Genomic DNA, 19,917 nt, shown 5'->3' with positions numbered 1-19,917 from the left:
TCCACTTCATTCCCTTCGGGGCAGCACACCCCATCATTGCTGGACTGAATATTCATAAAAGCACCACGGATTTAAGATGACACATAAGCATCCGCCTATGCCCGACATACACATGAAATGAGCATTAACACGGCTTCATTTCAGTCTTGCTGATGTGGAAACTGCATGTTTACTAGTCCAGGCTTTAAGAGGGGCTTGTATGTAATCTATGTGGTTCTCTGAGGATCAAAATGTCCAAAAGGTCTTAATAGCATCTCTCAAAAGTTAGGTGATGTTGTCCACAGTCATGTAACTCTATTGTCTTTGTCATAATTTCCCTCCATTCTGAAATTGGCAAACATGGCGTAAAGCATATGGATATCTCTCCTCAAGAAATTAGTTCCTCTTTTATACAGTGGCCTAGAAATTTCTTAACCCACAGAGCCACAAAAATGTCCTCTGGGTGTGTGAGATACAAAGAAATTTGACAGTCCGTGGAAGCACAGAAATCAGTCACTGCACATCATTCCAGTGTCTTGGCTGTAGTTGCAGAGCATCATGACTCTCTGGCTCCATCTGTTGAAACCATTTCATAGTTAAAGGCAAATGTTTGTGAGCACACACAACCAAGCATAGAGGAGGGCACTGAAGTCTTGGAAGGCATTGTGCATACAAATGTCAGCTGGGATAACGACTCATTGGCTGCAGATGATTCTTACATAACACTTGTAATTCTTCAAACATGCCTGGCTGAGTAGATTAATGAGGGGTTGGGTGAACTTTCTCATTTATCTAAGGCAGAAATATTAGAAATATCCATCTGTTTGCTCTATTTGCCATCAATGTTCACTGTGGTGCACATTTTGGATGTGGGCACACTCTGTTCAGGTCATAAAACTATCACAGGAACTGTTTTAAACACATTAATAAGGTACTTCCATTCAGTACAACCTTATTATGCGGTTATGTTGGGTTCAAACTAATTACATTTATGACTGAGAAGCCTGAAAAAGCTCATCTTTCAGCCTCACATTTACCAGCAAAAAACAGGAGCATCATTTTTTGTTGTGACAAATGGGTATAATGAGCCCAAAACTTTCAGAATGGTGTGGCTTTTTTTAACAACTTGTGCGACGTAACGCAGTCAATACTCTGTATCTTAAGGCAGAGATGAGCTCTGGATGCATCAGTTAGACAGCATCGCTTTGATCAAGCTTCACCTTTCTTCTTCCTTTTTTTTTTTACCCTCCCTCTCTTCTTTGAGAAAAAGCAAACATTGTTTTTCCTTCTGAGTGATGTAGTGTCAGGTTCACTTTTGAACAAACCTTTTAATTCTGTCAACAGCTCCAGAGTGCATCCAACTGCCAAGTAAGAACTTGAATTTCTGGGACGCAGCATTTTAATGCTAACCGCATCATAAATCAATGTCTCCACAGATACACAGTAATGCCAACATTTGCCTTCAACATAAGGAAGTAAAAAGATAATGCAACAGTAGCAAATAATTTGGAGCCCTGTACTAAACCCCACAAAAAACCCTGAGTCTCTACAAATTAATTGCCAAATGTGAAAGTTATTGTTTCAGCCGGGATACTTCAAATAGACGATTTTACATTCTCATAAATATTAATAGCTTTGAGTTTGTTCTTGAAATTCTTTTAATGAAAGAAAATACTTCTCGAGAATGATCGAGAAAGGTATGAAATTGCGAGGAGAGAGAAGCATAAAAACCAGAGGTTTTCTGATGGTAAGTTAGTGTGAATCCTTCAACAGATGAAATTTAGACAGTATTTTTAATGAGGAACAATTTTCTGCTTCTTAAATAACAACAAGGTTCTTTTCACCACTCAAAACAAGGACAGAAATCTAAAGTCCTTGTTTTAGTATTGGGTAAGTTTACACATACCCAATACTAAACCTACTCAGAAATGTCACTTGTATCATCTGACATGAACTACCCTCACAACTGTACAGGTACATCTTAATAAATTAGAATGTCATATTTAAAGTTCATTTTGTCATTTGAATTCAAAAGTAAAACTTCCATATAATAGTGATACATTTCAAGTATTTATTTCAGTTTATTTTTTAATGATTTAAGCTAAAGAAAAATGTAAATTCCTTTCCTCAACATTTGATGAGAAAACAGTTTTTTGTTGCGGGTGTCAATGACTGAATAACTGTTTAGTCTAAAGTTTAATGTTTAAGAAACCAAAACATTAAAAAAAGAATTTTGTAAATGTTAAATAATATCTTACTTTTCAGGTGGGCATATTTAGAAGATCAAAGTCCTAATATTATTGTATTGACAATCAGTTTGGTTTTCATTAGCTAGTACCTAAAATCATCAGCATTAGAGAGACAATCGAAGCATAATTCTGTGAGAAATGACACTATTTAACATGCCTAAATTTCTTTGAATAGCTGAATTAATGAAATTTTTGATGATAATCTTAGTGTAACGTAATCCACTGCATTTATGAAATCAAAGGTTTCTGGCAAGACAGGCCAAAAATAAATAAAAAGGAGAATTTCCAAGCATTGTTTTTATTTCTCAACCAATGCAAGTGATGTACAAAATCATTTAAAACCACAACAAAGGGGGGAAAGAAATAAGCAACTAACATCAAGTCAAACACTCACATGGGTGCTGAACAGTTTGTCTGTGGAGGGAGATTATTCTAGGTTCTTAGATTGACTCAAACCCAGTAAATAAATATAAGACAATAAGAATTCTAATAGAAATGACAATTGTAAGGTGAAGGTTATTTTCCAGCTGGAACAGATGTGAAAGTTGCACTGAAAAAATATTTAAACATCTTCCCTGGACAGTATCTGTTCATGGCAACAATGAGAGTGCAAAGTCTTCTTGGCTTTATCTGTCTGGTCGCACCATGCCTGGCCTGACGGGCATCATCATGGGACGAGGGTGGCGCATCATGTGTGGAGGTCCTGGCATCATCTGCATGGGTCCTCCCATAGGTGGCCTCATGCCTCCTACAGTGGAAAATAGGACACAGAGCTGAGAGGAGGCTTTACAACAACACAGCAATATAAATAGTGATAACTTTACAAACACTTAAAGGGGCAATTTTATGTATTTTGCAGGCACCCTGTGCTGTGAAATGGCACCATCAAGTAACTTAAGTTGCTATAAAAATGCTGGATATATCAAACATGACTAAAAGACATTTGACTTCCTAATTTAACACCTTGAAATTGCGCCTCTGTCACTTTAAGAAGCTCCTGCTCTTTCCTACGCTCCGCCTTCAGCACATCATCACAATATTGTTCCTTCACTAAGGCCTAACGTTTTAACTGAGAAGTAGCTCGTATGAGTAGCTCAACAGATACTCATATGAGTAGTTTCGCCAGGTGTTTAACTGCTGCTAGTCTGGAGGAGTTGAGTGGGGAAGTTAAGGCCAAAGTTTGGAGATGGCAGCTCCGTAGAAAAAGCAGCTCTTGGTGAGACTAAGCGCTTTTCACACCTGAATAGATACCATGGAAGATTGAAAGATTCCTGAAACATACATGAAAGAATCAAAGCAACACTCCAGGTAAGCTTTTGATGATGAAACAACAATTTAACATGACGTAAAGCCCCAAAAAGCAGATTTTACATAATACTTTCCCTCTAAGAAATGGCCATCATTTCACTGTACACATGGATAAATATTGACTTATTGCACACTGCAGATCTGTGCTCCTATAAGCTTTAGGCAACAGTCGCATCATGCTGGACTTTGTGAACCAAACTGCAGAGAATCATTAACTGCATAATGAATAATCGGCTTTCTACTCATGACCTTTTCAAGTGTCTTAGTGAGTGAACACAGACTTGGCTGTTATGAGGAGATAAGAAAGAAATTTCACAAAACAAAAAAAAAAAAACCCTTGATTTTTCAGGGTGAAATTAAAACCCTGAAAAGGCCAAAGGTGCTTCAAAGGAAGCTGTTCCTTACCAGGCCCACCGGGCATCATCCCATGAGGAGGAGGTCCCATCATAGGCATCATCGGAGGGCCTCCCATTGGAGGTGTTGGTAGCATGCCTGGCCGTGGCGGTCCTGCGATGCCACAAACAAAATATTACAGACACACTGCAACATATGTGAACAGCAAGTTGCAAGATTTGCTAATATGTTGCTGTTTGATTAAAATGAAACTACCTACATTTTCAAAATTAAACAAAAAAAAGAATACAACACCAAGTATTAATCGGAAATATTTTTGACTTTAATTCGAAGGGATCTGAAATGACGGACTCACCTGGAGGAGGACCACCAGGAAACGGTGTGGGGGGAATCTTTCCCTGCTGAAAAGCAGCCGCTGTTGAGTAAGAAAGGCAAAATATATTAAAACACACAAAAGCATCAGACAAATGATTCATCGTTGAAAGCAAATAGTACATAAAGAACACATACTGTCACTGGCTTTTTGTGTCAAGATTTAATGTCATCCATAAACTACACACAGAATGCAAACAACAATAGAGCCAAATGCATGAGGCCTTTAACATTTCACCATTGCAAATTCTTCATGTAATGCTATTGTCTGCAGCTACTTTAAGTGTGGGTGCAGAATGAATGAAATTACCAATAAACCAAAACATTAAGGAGCAAAGAATGATTTTTTGTTGCAAAGAAGCATTTCATCTGCCAAACATCACATCCTCAGTTATGGGCCAAACTGTGCATCAGCTTTGCATTACATGTGTGGATTAGAGGTTTGTAATCTCAGAGGGGGAGAAAAATAAGCTGTGATAGAGAGAGAGGCCAGTGTTTGAGAAGAGCTTTGAAATCCCACATGTGGAATATGTAACAGCTTTTTATTGTCCACATTTGACCACATGACTTAATATAGAAAAAAAGCATGCAGTGCTTGCATTGGTAAGAGGGAACATGCAAGCAAGAGAAAAATCACCAGTACATTACTGCCCCTAGAGGTCAGTTTCACATAAAAAAGCATACTATGATCTACTTTTAACATTTCTGAATCTTCTATAGTTAATATTTAGAAAATCCTACTCATTATTCAGTAAAACATTTTTACTCCTTAAGCAAAACAAAGAAATGACTAAGGCTGCTTATTTTTAGTCTCCACTGCATACAATTCACAAAATAAATAAACTTCTGTCTTTCTTAAAGAGTAAACACATGGAAGAGGGTTCTATATAAACAGTTTTTCACAAATACAGACGCAGGTTAAAACATTCATCCTTCAAAGTGAAACCACAGATGGACAATTCTGCAGACATAATTGTTAATCCATGCTCAACATTTGTGAATGCTGTTGAGTAGGCCTACAAGCTAAATCACCTCCAACAAGCTGCACACCAAAGTTATTTTTCTGCAGTTCAAGTCAAATTATTTAAAATTAAAAATCAACTCAAGTTGTATAGGCTGATAATAGACAAAGTGTTATATTTTCAATCTTTATTTCAGCCAGTTTAATATTGTCAAACAATATTTAACTGGCAATATTAATCTAACATTCTGTTTCTACATAAAAACATCCAAATTACATAAGACAACATATCAGCATACATACATATAGCACTCATTCTTGCTACATTATACTTTTTTCTAGTGCAATTATATCTAGCACACATTTTTCTTCCACTAAATTTTCCAATACCATGCCTGGATACAGCACTCTGAACAACCATCTCTTAAGAGGTGATCTTTAGTGGCTTATCCTCCTTGTGGAACGCGTCAGCAACCGTCTTCTGGACCAATAAAGTCAGAAGTCTTACCCATAATACTATAGGCTACGACAAGAAAATGGCTGTACGATAAATCTCATTGGTCAATGTGCTTCTCCAATTTTATGAACTGATTTTTAAATTCATTAGCTGCAATAAATAAGCCACAATAAGCACAATAAGTGTTTCACATTTTATTCAACAAGTTTCTATAACATACAAGGTTTTCTTTTTAAAACTAATCACAGACATTTTACGGTATTCTAAATTACTCACATGCAAAAAAAGTGTATGTCTTAAATGTATTGGTTTGTTCTATAAATAATTTGTTTTCCTCTATGGAAATGTTATGATTATGGGGTGATAAATGGATAAGACAGTCAATCTGTGTGAAAAATTGAACAACAGATAAGAACATTGATTCAATTTTAATACAAAATGACTTTTACTGTCTGGAAACAGACAGAAGGCGAGCACACGTAACTCACTTTAACTAAAAAAAACAAAAAAACAAACAAATATTGACAAGGTGTGTGTGTGTGTTTTATGAGATGAAGTAAGAAATTAATTGTGATCCAATTTAACTTGTGTCAGCAAAATCTAACAAAGACATATCAGATCTTGGCACCCTATTCTAGAGTGCATACTAAATAAAGTGGATTATTTTAATTAGAAAGTGATGTACAAGTAGGGACATGTTGAATATATAATAGGAAAGCTTAGCTTTTCCAGATTTATGCAAAGCATTTTAGAACAGAGTAATCCAGAAAGATACAAACATCCCCAACATTAAGGCCAATCAAATCATAAATATCCTCAAATGTGTGCAACATTTTTTTAGCTACTTCAGAAACTAACTTTAGCTAAAGTCCAGAGATGGACAGACATTTACTTACTTGTTTTATCAATCAAGCTCTGCGCCTGCTCCTCCATCCATTTCTGGTAGTAATCTTTCACATTTTCTTTGTGTTTTCGGCCACTGCAGTGAGTCTTCCTCACTGAAGGCTAAGACAAAACAGAAGGAAGAGCTGGTTAAGTTTAAGCAAAATGTTGTAAAATATCCTAAATACTCAATGTGCTACACAAAGAAGGCAAAGGCCAGAGTACATTTAGCTTGGATGAATGGTTGTTACAAGCAACTATTATCTGTTTTTAAAAGGCCATTTTTTGGATCGTTTTGCAACTTTAGCTGAGGTTTCTACTTGCGATGTGAAAAGAGGAAAAAATTCTATCGTATGTTCACTTTCAGAGGACAGTTTTGCATGAATCAGATCAGCTTTATTTATCAAGATTTTGTGAAAAAAACAAGGAACTTGACTTGTCTTCAAGCTCTCAACATAATATGTATAAATATATTAAATTCAGAAGGAACAAAATAAGAATGAACTTTAAGACCACTCATATTCTTCACATGATCCAACTTTATTGAGAAAACAAATATCCCAATTAGACATAAATGGTGAATAATTTACCCATCAATTCATGAATCGTCATGACTTTTTATAGATTGATAAACTGGTACACAGATTAGTAAAAATCTAGTCAACAATTTAGGTAGAAACAATTGTCACTTACCGAATCATGTGTGAGGTATGTATCACAATAGTCACAATAAAACCTGTGGAAGTAAACAAAACAAAAAATGTCTCGTCAATTGAAACAAATGCACTGATGTCTAAATCAAAATTGCATGCCAATTTCCAAATGCACCGAAAGAAAGAGAGGACATAATTCACAACTGCATTTAGAAAAATGTACAAAATATTTCACACTTTTCGGATATACAGGCTGACCAGAAATAGTCAGCTCTGATCAGTGACTGGACTCAGAGTTACCTTAATCAATAAAATCTAAGTTATATATATATATATATATATATATATATCTTCCTTGAACTTTGCCCATCATAATTTTTGTTTACTTTATACTCTTCAAATTTTATCTTTTTAAAAATCTGGCTTGTTTCTAGGGAATGCTGGTTTAAATGTACAATTCTATTGTGTTTCAGACGAGAGGAGTAGAATCTTTGCTTGCTGCTTTAAATTGTTGGTTGAAAAAAAATGTAAATGACTATTAAATATTACAAGATTAACTTAATACTGGCTCTAACCTAAAGGGCAAATTTAAAAGTCCGAAAAGAGCACCATATTTTGTACAAATCAGCCATGGAAATGAGATGAGCTGCGATCGAAAAATAGCACCGTTACAAAATGACTTGTGTGAAGAAATATACAACAGTTGCTAAAATATCACAAAATAATTATCTTTAATGTCCAAAACTACTCAATGTGTGTTTTATTGTGTTTCATAGATTGCCAATAAATGTAGACGTTTCCATTCAGAGTCGTTCCAGCAAATAGACACATCCCAAACAAAGAGAGATCAGCATGGGTTAAAAGATTTCAAATGTTATCTTTGCACAGCGCGTGACTCAGTAAAAGTAAAACGTAATCATTATTCCGACTGAGCTAGGAAATATTTAATACCAAATAAATAAAACAATTTTTTTCAGAACTTACTTCGGCATGTTGTCCGCAAACTACGTTGAGAGCGCGGTTCCTGTGCTCCCAAAAACCTTCCCGACCCGCTATGAAGGCGGAACGCAGACAGTTCCGCTTACCAGACTGCAACATCGCGATAATTTGGTAGATTTTATTTAATAATAATAATAATAATAATAATAATAATAATAATAATAATAATAATAATAATAATAATAATAATAATAATAATAATAATAAAATAAATGCAAATCAAATGCCTTGACAAAGGAAGCAAATATGACAAAACTAATAATAGAAAATGATTTCTTTTTCCCTTCTTTGTTTCTTTCTTTCTTCTTTTTCGTACTTTCTGTTTTTCTTCCTTTATTCTTTCACTTATTCATTCTTTCATTCATCACCAGACCCAAGTGGAATATTTTTGACATTATAATAAAATAGTCTATCATATTAAACACAGCGTTGATTTAAAAGCACATATAATTTACAATGAAAAATACTGTACATCAGAAAAAAAATGTTTAGATAATGCTAAATTGAAACCTTTTGCCAACCTTCGTTGGGGTTGTTGAATGTTTAAGATGAAAGAACATTTTAACTAAAGTAACTATAAGAGTGCAAAATTTGTGATTTGTGTGAAACAAGGGCTGTTGGGCACAGCCATGTTAACTAATAAGAGATCAGTAAGATGATGACATTGAATTTTAATAGAAATTATCAAAGCAGATTTTATTTTTTATTATGAATAACTGTAACATTCAAATCATCAAACAGCAGTGCACATAAATAAATAATAGAAAAACAGATAAGATTCTGATGTGGAAATTACTTGTTGGGCTCTGAATTATTTAGAAAAACTATAATCAGGGATACCTGATTTAGTTATTATTATTATGCAGTTTAAAAATGTTAAACATCTTTAATTTCAGACGGTGCAGCAATTGTGTCTCAACATACTTTATCTATTTTTTAACATGCTGAGGATCCTATTTCTAAAATATATATACTAGGTGCACTGTTGGCATCCACACCCATAACTACGACGTCACTAAAGCACACGATGTCCAATTTTTCACTTTGTATTAGCATTTAAATTAATTTCATAAATTGCACCTAACTAAAATGTTCCAAACTTATGTCCACTGAATGGCCTATGAATAACTGTCAGAGTTCCAAAAGCATAACCTCAATTGGTTTCTTTCTTATCAGTGTGCGCGGAAATATGTTTTACATGAATTTCATTGATAAACCAATGAAAAGGTGGCCACAAATAGCAACAGATGACGTTGTAAGTGACGCACGCACTGTTGCAACGTCAAACGTCGTCCCCCCTTGCTCGTGCCATGCGCACTGACGCTTGTTGTTGTTGTTATTGAGCTGGTCGTTATGGCTGAACGAGGCCTCGGACTTAACTGAAAGAGGACCCCCGCCTCGGGACGACCCGCCATCCATGGAGGGCACAGACATGGACGTGGATGCAGAGCTCATGCAGAAGTTCAGCTGCATGGGCACCACGGACAAGGACGTCCTCATCTCGGAGTTCCAGAGGCTGCTGGGCTTCCAGCTCAACCCGGCCGGCTGCGCCTTCTTCCTGGACATGACCAACTGGTGAGTGCGGGGATAGGTGGGCCTGTTGTTGAACAGCACCATGGCGCTAACTTAGCTCTTGGCTTAGCTAGTTATCTTGTTTTAAAATTATAAAAAATAAAGTGGCTGTTGTAGGCCAGGGATGAGTGCTGATGGTCAGTGCGGCACGGGTCATTTTATCCTTCCGTTACGGGAAATGGCTGTTAACTCTTAGTGGGCCATTTAAGATAAACGGAAGTAAAACAGTAAAGTTGTCCCTGACCACGAGTTCCACTGCCGCGACAAAGTTCCAAAAACAATACCAACCTGGTTGAGAAACTTAACGTTAAAAAATGAAACACTTTATACTCCTGGGTTAGGTTATGTTTGTTGTATTATGTAATAGCGTGGAGAACTGCTCAAAGTGAGCTGTTTGTGAAACCACGACTCGGATCAGAATCAGTCGTGATCTATCAGGAGACAAAAGCAAGAGCAAGCAGTGATCAAAACGCCTCTGTGTTCCTGATCAAATGATCTAATCAATGGACGTGATTCTTTGTAATTTCAGTCACTGAAACGTTTTAGGATGGTGTCCCCGAGCCTCCAGACAAAAATAACTGATAATTGAGGGTTTTCTAATTATTAAATATACAAAGTTTATTACCTTTAGCACCTTGGGGCATTTCAGTTCTTTGGTAATTAGTACATCCATTTCATATATGTACAATATCGCTTCCTATAGAAAGATACAATTTAGACATACAGTTTTCATTAGTTAAACTCTGTAAATTGGCAGTTGAAATGCTATAAAATATCAGATTTTATTTATGTTCCTGTTTACTCAGTGCATTGAAATGAAAATCTTCCAAACACATGGGTCAACAGCATGTACTTTTTTCAGCAAACTTTTAACTACAAATATATCAGGATTTCCATCTCCATGTTCTGAAATCACTCTGGCTCTGTGATCTCTGTAGGTTAACTTGTACTTGTATGGTGTGAAAGGAAAAAGGTGATCCATTAGGGGGGTTGCGTTCAGTTCTGATCTAAAAGGGACTTGTGACTACCTCTTGTTGAGCCTTAACACCAAGTTAAATTCAACTTCTTATGTTGTGTTGGTTCCTACAGAAGTCACAGCATTAGCAAGAAGACTAAACCGGCTTGAAAGTTACAAAACCTTAATTTAAAAAAAACTTCAGCGTTTTTACATCCAGGTTGGTCTTTTATTCAAGTGAACACATTGATCTCTGTAGTTTCTCATCCCCGCCCGTTCATCCTGGATGTTTTCTAGTGTTCTGTCCATTTCTAAAGCCGTCAGCTGTGTCCCTGCCTGTTCATATTCAAGTTTGTAACTGGTTTAACCACATAATAGAATTACAAAATGCATTAAGCTGTAGTAGTTAAAGTGTGAAACTCATTGTTTGCTGTACTCAATGATTTAAATATGCTTCACTTAAAGAAAAGTGCTTGTTATTTCTCAGAAACCTCTGAGTGTCAAGTAAAGCATTTTAACAGCGTTCTCTCAATCGCACAAGTAACTTGCACTTGTGAACATGAGTTGTTGTAGCAATTTGATTTGTTTAAAAACTCTAAGGGAAGCAATATAACACAAACCTCTTCCCAAAGATTCAGATAGAATGTTTGATGGATGTTAATGCATGTTAAAAATGTGATGACCCCCTCCTTTCTTTTTATAATGCTGGAACAGGAACCTTCAGGCTGCTATTGGTGCATATTATGACTTCGAAAGCCCCAGTGTCAACACACCATCCATGTCCTTTGTTGAAGATGTGACAATTGGCGAAGGAGAGTCTGTTCCTCCGGACACACTGTTCACAAAGACCTGGAGAATACAAAACACAGGTACATGCCTTTTTACTACATCTTAACTCTGTCAGGAAGCATCTTTACACCTTTATACATCACTAAACATCTACAAAAACATTTTCTTAACTTTGTTTTTTGCTTTGATTTTTTTCTCATTTGTAGGCGGAGAGTCATGGCCGCCAGGTGTTTGTCTCAAATACATTGGAGGGGATCAGTTTGGGCATGTAAACTCCGTTATGGTGAAGTCTCTAGACCCCCAGGAAATTTCAGATGTGAGTGTACAGATGAGAAGTCCTACAAACCCAGGCATGTACCAGGGCCAGTGGAGGATGTGCACAGCAGCCGGGTTGTTCTACGGAGGTAGGGAAAACTGCAGAATTTCATTTCTAAGTCTGAGTAGATATTCTTTTATTTTCTCAGACCCCAGGAATGACAGTACATTAGACGTAGACATTTTCTCCCCCTAATTGTTTCAAATTAAAGCCGACCAAACTTCTCGTTTTAGATCAGTTAGAATTACCAAAATGATTTCTATTTACTAAATGCTACAATAATGATATAGGGAATTTATTGATATCTACAGAATTAGATATCAATAAATATCAAATTTATTGATATTTAGTATTGAAATATCAATAAATACTGAGTTGATAATTCAACTCAATAACTTAGTATTGAGTCTCAAAACCTAGGATTGAGATCTAGGTTTTGTGATGACCGTGCCAAAACTTTGACTTTTTTGTCCTTAAGCCTCTTTGTAACCACTTTGGCTGTATGCTTATGGCCATTGTCCATTATGAAGACCAATCTGCCCCCAAGCTTTAACTTGGCTAATGTCGTTAGTTGATACTTCAATATTTCCACATAATATTTTTTTCCTCATGATTCCATCTACCAGTTCCTCTTGCAGCATGGTGTCCATGTATCCTTAAAAAAATCTTCATCTATTTAAAATAAAGGCCTTAAAATGTCTTTAAATTATTAAAAAACAAGTAAGTTGACCTTATTGATATATTTATTGATAGATATCCTATTAGAAGGTTCATCATCTGGGTTTTCCCTCATTAAAGAGACAGTACTTATTCTGTATGTAAACTTTAAATTAAAAAAAATGGAAAAAAAACCCGCATCCCTGACATATCCTTTCTCTCATTATTCGGATTTCAACTCTATTTCCTTGTATCTGCAGATGTGATCTGGGTGATTCTTAGCGTAGAAGTCGGCGGTCTACTTGGCGTCACTCAGCAGCTTTCTTCCTTTGAGACGGAATTCAACACGCAACCGCAGCGCAACGTGCAGGGGGATTTCAACCCGTTCGCCTCGCCGCAGAAGAACAAGCATGATGCCACTGACAGCAGCTTCAGAGACCCCGGAGGAGCCTGGGAGCGCACACAAGAGCCAATCCAGCAAGATCAGAACGGACTGTCTCATAATGCTGTAAATAGGGCGTCAAACGGTCTCCAAACAAATCTTTCCGTGGTGACTTATGGCCAGGTACGTAAGTTTATATATAAATATAAATACTTTTGATATCTTTGAGTAGGGGTATGTAAAGAGTTTTTTTTTTTTTTCCCCAAATGCAGATATGCTGAACTAGAACAGTGATTATTTGGCTTGAACCCAGTTGTGTCTAAAGTTCTGGCATATTTTCATTAAGAATTTATATTTTTATTGTAAAACATTTTGCCAGCAGAGAAAAACACAAAGATTATGTAGGTTGAAGGTGAAAAAGTCTGTTTATTTACCTTTTTGCATGTTTTCAAAAGACACTGCAAAATCTGCAGGACATTTTTCACAGTGCACCCAGCATTAAGATCATTTTTAATGATCATTTTTAATGCTGGGTGCTTTAACAAGCAGAATTTAATACTGTTAAGTTGATTATATCTATCTATAGTCATTTTTGCACTGCGGGGTCTGGCCTGGCCCAACCCGGCTCCGTTCGACCCTGTCCCATTGGTCCTATAGCCCTAGGTCATTTTGCATTGAGTCTGATCGTCATGTAAATCGAATTCTTGCTAAAACAACCGAGGTGATCTCCCCAGCCACCCTAGCCAGAACAGTTTCCTTCTTGGGTCTCCCGTCCAGCTCCTTTTATTTGCGCTTGTCAGCAAGTAAGCTGAGGGAAACATTTACCACAGCTTTACATTTAACAAAAAAAAAAAAATCTCATCAGTGTTGTCTCTGAGTTGGACTCGCTGCCAGCTGAACTACCGCTTTAGCGACGTCAGATGTGAAAATCCTCTCGTTCACAACCTTACCGTCTTCTGATTTGTTCAATTGGAGAAATGTTATTTACATTTACCATTAAAATATTTGGCGCAAGAGACAATTGTAATCCCAGTGTAGGTTTTTTTTTTTTTCTTTCACTGCGGGAAAAAGTTGCATATTTATCTGTTTAATCTGGTGACATAATGTAGATCGTTCATTCAGCTTGTTTAAAATTATTTCAACTGAAAGAAAATAAAATACAATTGAATATTCTGTCATTATTCTCATTTAAAAACGGGTAAGAATAGATTATGACGGCATTTTTTTGACACCACATATTAAAATGACAAACGTTCCTCTGACCCAGAGATCTGGAAGACGACTTGTTTTTGTCCCCGCAGCCAATCAACGGCTAACTCCACACCAGCTCGGTCTGGCCGGCTCGATTGGAACCGCAGCGCTTGGGGTTCCAGGGAGCGGGGTGGTACCGGGCTGGAAGTGCTAATGTAAAATCGATCAGCCCTGCATAGAAGCCAGACTGGCCCGGTTCGGTCCGGGTCTGGCTGTGCAGTGCAAAAGGGTTTTCTGTGTAACTGATTATATCACAGACATGTTAGACACACAAAACACCTGAAAGTTTTGTGTGTCTAATTTAAATTAGACACACTTTAAATTTTTTAAAGTGTGCTTTAAAAATAATCTAAAGCATTTAAAAAATTTTAAGAGTGAAGAAGTCTGCAAATATTTTATTAACTAAATGTTAAATTACTTTACATTACCTCCTTGTCAGTTGGTACCTGTTGGAAATGGAAAAGAGCTACTTATGTAGCCAGCTTATGTAGAGCCAGCTGTTATTGTGGTAACTTAAGATTAAGACTAAAATATTCAATATCTTCTGTCTGTCGATTTGAAATATCATACAATTCTTAGGCAGCTCATACAAGAAGTAAGAGCAAATTAAACTCTCACTAACACACACTGATTCATCAAAAACACATGACAGAGACAGTTAGTTAGATGTTGCTAAGCAATATTTCCACCAAAATACTGGTTGTGCTGCTCGTGGTTTAAGGAAAAACTGTATTAAGTCATGCAGGTTAGAAAAACATGCCCAGCTCTTGCAAATTCAGAAGGTCACTGAGTCACAGGCCAGTCAAAATCACTCCTTCGTTGCTCATTAAACCCTTTGCATTTGTCACTCCACTCATCTGTTTTATTCAGGGTTTTGGGATTCATTTTGTAATAGTGCAGTACTATTATATTGTTATTTGCATATTGGTTAGAACAGCAACTAACGATTATACTACGTAATCGTAAGTTGCATAACGATGTCTTTAATGCTTCACAGCATTTAAGACATAGTGTAATCACCTGATTTTCTGTCGGCTGCTCCAAATCTGCTGAAGCTGATAACTTACAACTACAGAAAAGAAAATGTTATTGTCATCCAATTCTGCTTTGCTTAAAGAATAGACACGTCTGTAAAACTTTGTGTGACCTCTTCCCTGAACAACTTGGTCAGGACTTTTATCCTTTTTTTATTTCAAGGATGCTGAAGGTTGTGTCTGATGGTTTCTTGTAAATCTGTGTGTTGGACAGAACAGCATGTAATTTAACTACCCCAAACCTTTTTGTACAAGTTCCTCTGGACATTATCCTAAAGAAGATCAAGTTCCTTGTTACAGTCACAGACATGGATAGTCTCCTCTCACGTGATACTTTTGATTTGTACTCATTTATGTCAGTAAAGCAGTTCCTGATTTCTTCACAAAGAGCGTGTGAAGGATGGTATTAAAATAAGTCACTGATATTACTATGATTTTTGCAGCTGTAACGTCCCTTTCCAGACCAGAACTGATGTTTGATCTCAGTGTTGAGAGTTCATATGTCAGTCAGCCTTTCTCTGCTACTATTACTTATCCACACACTTGTCAGATGTTTAATTAGCTATCAGGTTGAACTCTATGCAATAACAGCGTTTGATATATCAGTTCCCACCAGTTTATATTATCCATTATGACTCCAGTATGTCGTTTGCGGTTTTATATTTTAAATTAAGTTACCTTTGTATCAAAACTTCTTGCTTTCTTGTGAAGCATTGCACTGGCTGTTTATGAGGTTATGAATGTGTGCTTGTGTTATCAATATTACTACTATTCTCTAATTAATTATCAAACCTACAAATTGTCTCTTGCAGGTTTTTAAAAAATGTGTCACAACTGTGTGTTTTGTTAAGGTGTAATGTTATTGAAAAGTTAATTTATTTCATAATTTGAACTGATAAATTCCTAACACACAGAGTGATATGTTTCCAGGGTTGATTTCTGATCATTTTGATGATTATTGCTTACAAGTAAAGAAAAATCTATATAAAAAATCTATACATTTAAGGAGTTAAAATAAAATGCAGAATATGTAAATTTAGTTTCATCCAATTAATCGACTACTAGAGTAATCGTTAGTTACTGTTCTAACCAGGATTATATTTACTCTTCAGTATATGGACTTAAATTTTAACATATATGTTCTAATTAGCTGCGTATAATATTATTTTTACCTAAGAAAATTCTTTTTCGGGTTTTTATTAGTTAAAAAGCAGAGTCATTGAAAAATAATATCTAAATATTTACATTTGTATTTAATAAATCAACTAGTTTTCCATTCAGAATTAAATTATTTAAATCAGCTACCATTTTGGATGATATCTTGTTGATGTAATGTCAAATTATGTGTTGGGGAAACTAAATGAAGCAACTTACCTAATTGAATCACCAGTCTTAGTATTGTATCATCATTAACATCTACAGCGCACATTTTAATCCCAGTTTCAGCTCAATAGTTTCACTGGGCTGGTTGAACCTAATTGATCAAAACCTTTTGTCTTTGTATTAAAATAAGCATGACAGGTTATCCTACAGATTCTCCTCTAAGCTAGGGGAACACTAAAGTTCATATTAGGCATAGGGTTGGTACATAAATGTCAAAATAAAAACATAAAGTGATATGCATTCTCCATCTTTTTTTTCCAGGGTATTCATGGTCCCTATCCGTTTGGAAAGAGCTAGGAAGACAAAGACCCCTCACCCCCATGATGAAAGATGAGCTCTAACATCATGGGAATCCTTAAGTGAAGAGGAGTTGGAGGGGGGAAGGAACTGATATTTTCTTTTTTTGTTGTTTTTTTATGGACTCATGACAACTCTCCCTGAAACCTTTATGGACCTTTCAACAGACAAACAACGGTGACCTGATGGATCATATGTACTGCAGTGAAACATCCAACCTGACATGGATTCACACGTGTGAATGCTTCATTTAAGAGTGCTTTAAACCTCTGAAGATGGATACACAAGAATATTTTTATTTTAACTTGTAAGACATGCCTAAATAAGGAGAAAATCCCCCTAAAAAACCGACATACATCTGCTACTCCCATGGGCAGCTGAACAGTTTCTGTCCTTTGAATTCTCAAAAAACTGTTTAATATTATTCTCAAAAAGTGGCAACAATCATGTATCATTTTAAGTGTTTTCACATGGGTTAAAACAACAAAGTATCTTTTATAAGCAGCAACACTCTAATTTTATTAGACTTTGATTGAAAAGTTGGATCATGAAAATACTGATCGGTCGAACTATAAGCAGGACTTTGTTTAGTAGAAATTCTCAATCATGACTTTTGTTGTCGTCCAAAGGCTACAGCATTCTGATTTGGTGACAAATGAAGGGTTAGTCCATTAGTGAAGCTCAAGATGGCCTACGGTCAGTAACTGGCTTTCATCATTTTAAGTCTGCCATTCTTAGTTCAAGCGTAGTGCCCATTTGATCGTTTCAAATTTAGCTTTTAGAGAGAAAATCTTAAACATATTTGGCCTGTTTAAGCATTTTTAAACAGGAGATTAACAAATTTCAGTTTCAACATTTGCTGATGTGACCTTTGAATTGTGACGCTTTGGTTGTGTAGATATTTTTCGATCTGAAGGAATATGTTTCTTAATTAGTCTCATACATGAAGATTTCAGCTTTTTATTTATTCTTATTTCTTGGGAAGGAAACAGTGAAAAACTTCCCATGCTGCAACACTAAACGTTGTCACACTATCTAGCATTCCTTATCAATAAGCTGGTCTTCTATATCAGTTATTTTGTCTGTATGATCATAACTACTCCCAAAGATACAACCCAGAGAGCCAAAACACTAACTGTCAAGTATTACAATGTGATTCTGCCCAATTCAGTTTGCATGGGACAGTGTGCGGTTTCTATGGTGGGTTTTCACCTTAAACAGATGCTGAAGTGCAACAAGGATGGAAGTGAGTGAGTGAGAAGGGTTGAAAAAGCCATTTAAATCTATTTTGCCTGGTGAGTGACTGTAGTTTGAGTCCATGTGTACAGGATGTGTAGTAAATATAAAATGTATGCGCGAGCGTGCCTGTTGTGGATGTATCTCAATGGTTTCTCCCTGGATTTAACTGACGTAAAAATAGTGTATACTACTTGGGTAAAGGATGAATGGACACATACACGTCATTACAGAGAGAGCTTTAAACGTAATGTACCTCAGAAGTATTTTTGGGTGATCTATTTGGATAATTTTGCCACAAGTACCCTGATGTTATTTATTTCATGTCTTTTTGTGCGCTGCAGAGTCAAAAATGTCCCATTGACGGCCAGGAGGTGGTGCTAAAAATCAAAAGACAAACTTGAGATCGCGACGAGAACCAATTTAGCTTGAGCTTGGTAGAACATGTTAATACTAGATATAATGGTTTGCATCAGCATTGTTAGCACCGGTGATTTGTTTTCTAATATTTGCACTATACTGTTGACCACCTCTGCTGAGGACTTTTTTTTTATAGAGTTGGGATGTGACACCAGCATTTTCCAAAAAAAAAAAAAAAAAATCCTGTCCTTTTTTTTTTTTTTTTGTCTAACAGTCTCCATTTTAGGACATAAAGGTTAAAAAACGGCAGTTTAATTGCTGCACAGAAATATCAGATGTTAGAAATAAAAAAATAAACTTGCCTTTTGTTTCGATCACATGAATGAGCTTTGCTGTTACACCTGAAGCTGTACCTTCAGTTTTAAAATGTTCATCATGCTTGTGATTTTCATGCATGTTTGAAAAAAAAAAAAAATTAATTAAATGGAAAAAAGTTATTTACAGAGCCCCACAATTGTTTATCTTTACTATTTTTTTCTCCAAAATGCTGGCACAAACTTTTACTATCCATAAAAATGATTTGCTGATTTGTAAACTGAACCAGCCTTTTGCAGTTCTGTTGTAATTGTCACGAGAGTCCTCTTCCCAAACAGTATACAGTGTTCTTCATTGCCTCTGTTAGTCACAACAGTTTTTGTTTTCTATCTAACTGTGTGTGTGTGTGCGTGCGTGCGTGTGTGCGTGAGCTTCCTTATTGTGGGATCATGTGTGACGGGCGGTTGCTAAGGAAGCTTAAATATTGCTGGATTTATTCTTTAGTTTCATTTTTGTGACTATGTATGGACTTGAGATGGGTGGCATGGTGAGTGGATGTGTTGAGAGTTTGCATAGTCCTGAAATAGCACATTTATGTGGAGATGAAGTTGTTAAAGTTTTTTTTTCTGTATCTATAAGTGAGCATTTTTATGATTAAATTAACACTAAAACAATGACTAAGTGGTCTTTTTTTATAGTCGTGTAAAATGTCCATAGATAATTTCAAACTTTAAAGATTAACCTCTTTTATGATTAGCATTCATTGCAGTGAATATTAACATCTGCCACCTCCTGGAAAGGCAGTAGGTGGCCTTTCCTACTGGAAAGGCTCTGTAAATAATTTTACTACAAACTACAAATAGTTAAAATAGTTCCTTAACATACAGACCCATTGAATAATCTAGAATACAACTGAAAAGTCCATTAATTTCAGGACCTTTATCACTAATTGATACTATAATCCTGATTGACATTCTGATAGTGAATGTAACTGGAGTTTGTTCAGTTGAAAAGAAACCGCAACCCAGTTTGGAGCAAACATAGTAAAATGTAACATGGCAGCACTGATGTTATAGAATGTCTCTTTCTAATATGAAGAAATGCTTTCAGTGTTCTGTTTTAGCACTCTGTAACTGCACCTTTAGGTTTTTATTCA

The 19,917-nt window shown here is 36.1% G+C and overlaps 2 protein-coding genes across 2 annotated transcripts; one reads left to right on the top strand and one right to left on the bottom strand.

Moving 5' to 3' along the window:
• Positions 1-2,510: 2,510 nt before the first annotated feature.
• Positions 2,511-8,341, bottom strand: snrpc (small nuclear ribonucleoprotein polypeptide C). The gene is made up of 6 exons (XM_032549326.1): positions 8,200-8,341; positions 7,256-7,298; positions 6,577-6,685; positions 4,246-4,305; positions 3,942-4,043; positions 2,511-2,976 (listed from the first exon to the last, which is right to left on the bottom strand). Exons 1-6 carry the CDS (start codon positions 8,205-8,207, stop codon positions 2,855-2,857), a joined length of 444 nt encoding a protein of 147 aa, XP_032405217.1. The 5' UTR covers positions 8,208-8,341; the 3' UTR covers positions 2,511-2,854.
• Positions 8,342-9,515: 1,174 nt separating this feature from the next.
• On the top strand, positions 9,516-19,438 carry ilrun (inflammation and lipid regulator with UBA-like and NBR1-like domains). Its single transcript, XM_032549325.1, has 5 exons — positions 9,516-9,789; positions 11,456-11,610; positions 11,737-11,934; positions 12,764-13,068; positions 16,815-19,438. The coding sequence occupies exons 1-5, from the start codon at positions 9,632-9,634 to the stop codon at positions 16,848-16,850; spliced, it is 852 nt and encodes a 283-aa protein (XP_032405216.1). The 5' UTR covers positions 9,516-9,631; the 3' UTR covers positions 16,851-19,438.
• The last annotated feature ends 479 nt before the right edge of the window (positions 19,439-19,917 follow it).

The sequence above is a fragment of the Xiphophorus hellerii genome, chromosome 20, assembly GCF_003331165.1.
Source record: "Xiphophorus hellerii strain 12219 chromosome 20, Xiphophorus_hellerii-4.1, whole genome shotgun sequence".
Classification (NCBI taxonomy): Eukaryota; Metazoa; Chordata; class Actinopteri; order Cyprinodontiformes; family Poeciliidae; genus Xiphophorus; species Xiphophorus hellerii.
The sequence above is the reverse complement of the archived record's forward strand: the minus strand, read 5'-3'. Positions and strand labels throughout refer to the sequence as shown.

Bases quoted from the DNA above. Each gene is read 5' to 3' on its own strand.
- snrpc (XM_032549326.1), bottom strand. The intron at 4,306-6,576 runs GTAAGTAAATGT...CTTACTCAACAG, and splicing joins GAGCTTGATTGATAAAACAA to CGGCTGCTTTTCAGCAGGGA. The intron at 4,044-4,245 runs GTGAGTCCGTCA...GTGGCATCGCAG, and splicing joins TCCTGGTGGTCCTCCTCCAG to GACCGCCACGGCCAGGCATG.
- ilrun (XM_032549325.1), top strand. From the start codon at position 9,632: ATGGAGGGCACAGACATGGACGTGGATGCAGAGCTCATGCAGAAGTTC. The intron at 11,935-12,763 runs GTAGGGAAAACT...TTGTATCTGCAG, and splicing joins AGCCGGGTTGTTCTACGGAG to ATGTGATCTGGGTGATTCTT. The intron at 13,069-16,814 runs GTACGTAAGTTT...TTTTTTTTCCAG, and splicing joins CCGTGGTGACTTATGGCCAG to GGTATTCATGGTCCCTATCC.